This window comes from Terrapene carolina, unplaced genomic scaffold (assembly GCF_002925995.2).
Source record: "Terrapene carolina triunguis isolate 2854851 unplaced genomic scaffold, T_m_triunguis-2.0 Scaffold34964, whole genome shotgun sequence".
NCBI classification, from domain to species: Eukaryota; Metazoa; Chordata; order Testudines; family Emydidae; genus Terrapene; species Terrapene triunguis.
The window spans coordinates 1-6,962 of record NW_020699315.1 but is presented as its reverse complement, the minus strand read 5'-3'; the positions used below and the strand labels follow the sequence as shown (position 1 = coordinate 6,962).

The 6,962-nt window shown below is 46.5% G+C and overlaps 1 protein-coding gene across 1 annotated transcript; it reads right to left on the bottom strand.

The window, feature by feature from the left end:
• Positions 1 to 1,073, bottom strand: LOC112107881 (zinc finger protein 135-like; the record flags this gene model as incomplete). Its single annotated transcript, XM_029914313.1, has 2 exons — positions 1 to 599; positions 960 to 1,073. Coding segments are annotated over 2 exons (662 nt in total), but the record flags the coding sequence as incomplete, so codon positions are not given.
• Between the last annotated feature and the right edge of the window lie 5,889 nt (positions 1,074 to 6,962).

Genomic DNA, 6,962 nt, shown 5'->3' with positions numbered 1-6,962 from the left:
TCCTGTGTGGATTCTCTTATGTCTAGTAAGGCTTGAGCTCTGTGTGAAGCTTTACCCGCACTCACAGCACTCATAGGGTCTCTTACCTGTGTGGATTCTCTGATGTGTAGTAAGTTCTGAGCTCCGAGTGAAGCTTTTTCTACACTCGCAGCATTCATAGTGTTTCTCTCCTGTGTGGATTCTCTGATGCGTAATAAGTTGTAAGCGCCGAGTGAAGCTTTTCCCACACTCACAGCATTCGTAGGGTCTCTCCCCCATGTGGATTCCATGATGTTTTAAAATGGCTGAGCAGTGACTAAACTTTTTCCCACATTCAGTGTGTGTATTTTTACTCTTTCCCCCAAGGGTTTTCTGGTGGGCCGTGGTTTCCTTGAGGTCCTTCTGAGTGCCCCAAAAATAAATTAATTTACCCATTTTCTCCTCTGGCTGGTTTCCCTGCTCCCTCTCTGGTTTGTGCTGAATCTCACAGGATTGTCCCTCCTCATGACTCCTGGACACATCCCCTTCGGATCTTTGCGATAATGCTCCATGTGATTCCACTTGCTCAGCATCTTCCTGCTGAGAATTCTGCGCCTCATTCTCACTCACCATCGCCTCACCTGCTGGGACAGAGAGAGAAACCTCAAACAGGGATGGAAAAGGGAAGAGCAAACCAAAATAAGTGCTGGAGAGGTGTCAAATAAAAATCAGAAACTGAATTTCCCCAAACTTCCCCCAAAGGGGAGATGGGAGGAAATCAATTCTGCCTTCATATCCCATCCACATTCTCAGTGGGAAGGGAGGAAGCTACTGTGAGGTGTCAGTTAGGATCTGTAGGAAGCTGTGAGCTATATCTTCCTTAGGGATATGACACTTGCTGGGGACAATCCTGAACTCAGAGCTCCCAAAGCCTTTGTAGGGAATCCCAGATGTTTTCTTCAGGCACTTACACATTCTGAGTAGGTTTCATGTTTCCTCACCTGTGCAGGGACCTCTCAGGATCTCTCTTTCCTCTGAACCCTGGAGGTCTGGGACCCACGGCTCTTCCCTTTCTTCCAGCTGGGAGATCACATCAGGTTTGGAAACTGGAAAGCCTGTTCAGATGAGAGAAAACAAATGAGATCAGGTGAATTCATAAGACTTTGTCACAAAAAATAGTCTATTAATTGAACTCCAGTCCTTAGTAAACCAGTGAAATCCCAGGGCCAGCTCCCCAGGTCCTAAAAGGTGCAGAACACTTTGCTTATGAGGGATTGAACTACCCACATATTGGCTGGGAATACGCACAGACAGACACTGTGAAAGTTTGTAACCCTATATTCACTCCTCAGCAAAATTATGATATATTTTGTACAATATATACCTTGTGAGGTATCATTTGAACATTATCGTCCTGTTAAAATATGTAGCAACACTGTACGTAGTTATGAGATTTTACTGTATGACGTTACTGAGAATGTTACAATTCTGGAGAGCCGCCACAGACCAGTTCCTCAGAGATAGCAAAGCTCCCACCTGGTCAAATGGCCATTCTCTGGCAGGAGAAATGTGTGAACAAGAAATTTACATTCCATCACAGGGACAGCTTGAAGCTCACATCGACAACACATGGAGCCTGTCACCATGATTCAGCTGAAAATTGAAGATGTTTCTAGTACAAAGGACTGAATTATAAAAAGCGGTGAGGAAAAGGTTTGAAACGCACTCTCTCCCCTTTTCTCTCTATTCATGATATCAACAACACCTGAAGAACTGAACTGGTGCAGGAGAGGGGGTTGGGGCAGTCTTGGCTGAAAGGAAAGCCAGACTGTCACAACATGTGGTGAGAGAAAGAGATTTGCTTTGAATTCATTTCAGCTTGTTAAGTTAGACGTTCGTTTGCGTTTCATCTTTTATTTCTTTTGTAGCCAATTCTAACTTTTATGCCTCATTACTTGTAGTCACTTAAAATCTTTTCTTTCTGTAGTTAATAAACAAGTTTTATTGCTCCATCTAACCAGTGTGTTTGGATTAAAGTGTGTGGGGAAACTCCATTTAGGATAGCAAGGCTGATGCATGTCATTTTCCACTGATTAAATGATAGACTTTATACGAGCTTGTATTGTTCAGTCACGTGCTGCACATTTCTGGGGGAAGTCTGGGACTAGAGAATTTGCTGGTGTTCTCCTGGGGTGTAATTCATGAGTGGCTGACTAGCAGCACTCAATACTGGTTAGCTGGGAGTGAGTTACATGCTGGAGACTGTGTGTTAACTGGCCAGGAATGGCTGTTCTCTCAGTCCATGTTGGAGAACTGAGGGCACACATCTGTTCAACAGTTCAGATTGTACCCTGGGTAATGTCACAGACACTCATCATCAAAGTCTCCTAAAATATAGAGAAGCTAAATCCATGTCCCAGAAAGTGAAGACTCCAGACAGAGGGAAAGTCTCCCTGGAACTGCTTCTTGCTGACAAAGAGGTCCAGAGACAACGAGAGAGTCCTGGAGAAGCTGGGAACAGTCAGCATGGGCTGGTGGGGTTCGGTGGAGTAAGGAACAGAAAGGGCAGGTATATTACTGAATGCAGGATCTCAGCAGCGTTGAAGGGCAGGAAAGCACATATTGTGGCATTAGGGAATCTAGGGAGTCCGGTGTAATACAAGGGAGTATGAAAATCCCTGGGTGTGGAGAACACTGGGAAATTAGAAGCTATAATTCAAGAGCAACAGACTCTAATTTGTCTGAAAACCCGAAATGTGAAAAATAAGAATCAGGCCCCATGACTTCAGGGATTCAAGGAGCCTGCAGAGAACAGACGTTGTGGCTACTGCAGATGGGGATAGGGGAGCAAGACTCTCCGTGTCTCAAGAAGTTTCACTACTCCGCTAAGCCATTTTTTCATTTTGGAGTGCAAGCCAGATGAGTGAGGAGTTGTGTCATCTATAACCCTGGGTGACTTTCAATGTTCTGCTGCTGTAGCTGCCTTGTCTGGGTGCTCCCAGCCAGCATTCAAGGACGTACTGAGTGTTGTTTGATAAGTGATCCTGGACCAGCAGCTCTGATTCCATCAGCCTGCTTGTTACACCCTGGCACATTCTGGCTTCCACCAGCCTTAGATACACCTGGCAAGAGATCGCAACACCCCCACTCCTGAATTTTCCCAAAACCATGTGCTCCGCCATGACTATTTTTCCTGGACCATTCAGAGTAACAAAGATTGTTTGCTTCTCAAAAGAGACACATGGCCCATCTTATCACTTTAACTGGAGTTAGCTATCACCTGAATTAAAAGACAGCAGTGGATTCGTTTAGATTAAAAGTATAACAAGTTTAGTAACACAAGCATTTAAAGTGAGTTCAAGCATAAATGAGAGTCAGATATGGTTACCAGGAAGTGAAAGTGAACAATGCTTTCTAGAGACTAGGACCTAACAAAACTACAGTCCTGGTTCAAGGTAAGATTCTTACTACACTACTTTCCAGCAAGATAGCAGCCCACCCCCTTGCCCAATATTTCCCTCAAATCCAAAGTGCTTGGTTCCTTTGTCTTAAGTGAAAGATAGAGTCAGAGAATCCCACGTTCTTTTGTATACTTCAGTGAACCTTTACAAAAGGGCGTTTTCTGAAGGGAGTTTGAAAGGGAGTTTTCTGGAGGTTCCCCTCCAAAGTAAATTTCATTCAAGCTGGCCTGGAGTCTAGTGATGAAGGAAGTTCCATGCTGGTTTCTTCTCCTGCTGGTGTTTGCGAAAATGGAATTTGGTCTGTTCCTGAGATATCCTCCCCTGCCATGATGCTGAGTGGTTACCTCTGCACCTTGTTAGTGTGATGGGTTTGTTTATTGTTTATATAAATTGCATTCCCATTGTCTCTTAATGTACCTTGAAAGTGCCTTCAAGGTGGCAGAACCACCTGCCTTTGTCTAGGGTGGGGTAACTTCAACCCTGGCTGGCAGACACGCTTTAAGAACATCATTCCCCAGCTATCTGTAATCTTGCCTATATCCTCCATACTTACACCATGCAATAATATTAATGAACATCATGTCAGTAGCTTTCTGTTGATATCTTTCATGACACCTTTTCAATACAGGTGAAGACATTAGTGAGTTGGGGTCAGGCCAGCTGAAACTCACTATCAGATACCATGGAGCCCCTTCCCCCGGGATGCTGGGAGGGTCACAGACATAACCAAGGAAGTGCATATTTGTGCCAGGCTGTGCTGGGTAAGCACAGTGGATACACAGGACGTTGTAGCCCCGGTCTACTCTAGGAGCAGGATAGTTGCAGAATTCCAGTCTCGGAGAGGAAAAGGCAGGAGGCCTGACACCTGCGGGTGGAGGGGGGGGCACCGAGAGAAAGCAGTGCCAGGGGCAGGGTGCAGCTAGCCTTCTCACTTATTATGATACCCACTCCCCTTCATCCCACTGCTCTCACCCCTCTCCATCTTCTTCAGCCCCAGGAGCACCTGCTCCTTGTGTTCAGTCCTCCCCTCCCATTGCCCGCAGCCTTCCTCACTAGAGCTTCCCCCAAATTTCCCACTGCACAGACACTTTCCGTCTCACCTTCCCACTGCCCCAAGTCGTCTTTGCTTCCGACTCCCAAGAGCTCCTGTTCCCTCCCTCCCATTGCTAGTTCCCCCATTTCCTGGAGCAAACACTACCCAGCCCCCACCTCCCCTTTACTCCCACCAGCACCACCACCCCTCCCAGCTCCTTGACATCCTGACCCACGCCTTCCCATTTCTTCCAGCCCTCCATTGCATCACAACTCCCTACAGAACTTACTCCATGGTACATCTCCTTCCCACTGCCCCCAGACGTCCCAGCTCACAGGAACTCTTTACCCCAAACCTATCCCCCACCATCTGGACACTCCCCTGCTCTCCAACACCCTCCCTCCAACTGCCTGGACCCTCCCAATTATTGTTATTTATATTATCATAATGCTCATATCCCCAGTCATTGACCAGGATCCCAGTGTGCTGGACGTTCTACAGACACAGAACAAAAGGACAGTCCCTGCCCCACGGAGCTGACAATCTAAGACTAAGACAAGAGACAGATGGGATCAGACAGACAGATGGGGGAGGTTTCCCAGTTTGTATGCTGAGCCAAATGCTAATGAAGAGATTGTGAAATCTGCAAGAGAAGAAATGTACATGAAAAAATAAACAGCAGGATCCAGTTTGCAAGAGAAGATTATGGCATGTTGGGGTACATTTGGGTGTACAGAAGTAGACTGTGCATCTTTCAACGCAGAGGCAAGCTGACTGCGTGACTTTTCTCATGAACAGAAGATGTCAGCCAAGCCTGGCTGTAAAATGCTGGAAGGACTTTGCATGAGCATTGCTGTATAACATATGAAAGGATCCAGTTACGTAAGTGTGACACTCTGTACCTCAAAGCAGCACCTTGGAGCCCCCATATTCACCACTGTCATGTGATTATATGTTTTGTACAAAGCTGACCTAGTGACGAATATATTCGCTGCTGACACAGTGGCGTAGGGAGGGCCCGGGTCCCCCAACCCAAGCCGACAACCAACCCTTGAATGGTGGCCCTATTTGATGGTGGCTGCTGGTCCAGGCTGCCCTGCTCATGGTCACCAGGCCAGGCTGCCCTCAATCTGAGGATAATCCCCCTAACAGGGTATACCTGCCCACAGTCATTCTTTCAATAAGGACAAAGGAGCACCCATCACTTGCCAGACGGGCATTAATGGCTCCTCAACACCCATTCCACTATCTCAGAGAAGACTTGTATGCCATGTGAGCAGACTAACCCACATCACAGCAAGGATCTTTCTAGCAGCTGGAAGAAAGTATAAAAGAGGGAGAATTACATCATCAATTGGCCGGCCTCTCTCCCTCCCCAATCTCAAAACCTGGAAGAACGTCTGGAAGACACAGACTTTGAACTGGGGAAGATTGGTCCCAGGCTGGAAGGGCGTCCAGTCTTGGTACTGAAGAACTGTAAGCTGCTTTTACCATCTGTTAGGTTGAGAGTCTGTGATGCAAATTTTACTTAGTCTGTTTAAGTTAAGAATTCAGACTGTAAATATACTTTTATTTCTTTAGGTAACCAACTCTGATCTCTATGTCTGCTACTTATAGTCAATTAAAAATCTACTTGTCTGTAGTTCATAATTCTATTTTATATTTTACCTAAAACAGTGTGGTTTTGGGTGAGATGCTTGGGAAATCTCTGCACAGTTTACAAAGGCTGGTGTATGTCCATTCCACATTGAGGGAGTGGCGAACTAAGTTATGAGCTGACAGTGGCCAGTGCAAGACAGTACAGTTCTGGGGTGTAGGTCTGGAGCTGAGGGGAATTGGATGAGGCCTCTCTACTGATGGTATGTGAGTGGCCGGGAGATCATTCATGTAACTCAGTTGGGTGTGTCACTACCTGTGGATGGCTGAGTAAGTGCAGTGCCTGTGAGAGGCAGCCCAGGCTGGTGGGTTTGGAGGGCTCAGCAGTTCCACAGTTGAGGTTGCACACCAGGGACCCTGTCACAGTGAGCAAGGTGAAATGCACAGATAGTTGTTCAGAGTGAGAGTTGCACTTCTGGTGTAGAGATTTTAAGTGAGACTGCAAGTATGCTAGCTGAGAACAGTCAAAGAGAAGGTTACCAGTTTATTTTCGGTTTGCTTATTTTGGGAAAGGGAAGTAGGAACAGAAAAAGCAGAAAGATGGGCAAGCGCGATGCTGTTGCAAAGTTATAACTGTACAGACTGCAGGTGGCAGAGAGAGAGAACATCAGTAAATCTTGGAGCTAAAGGATCTGGAAACAGGGGCTGAGGAGCTAGCACATCAGCAAGCCCTAGAGCTGAAAGACAAGGAAGCGGAGGCCCAGAGACTACCCATGGAGGATAAGGGAAAAGAGCAGAGGCACCAATTGGACGTGCTAGAAAAGCAGAACCAGAACCCTTCCAGACCACGGATTCCCACCTCTCCAGAATTCCACAAATGGGAATAATTGTGTCCTGCATGCAAAGAGACAGAC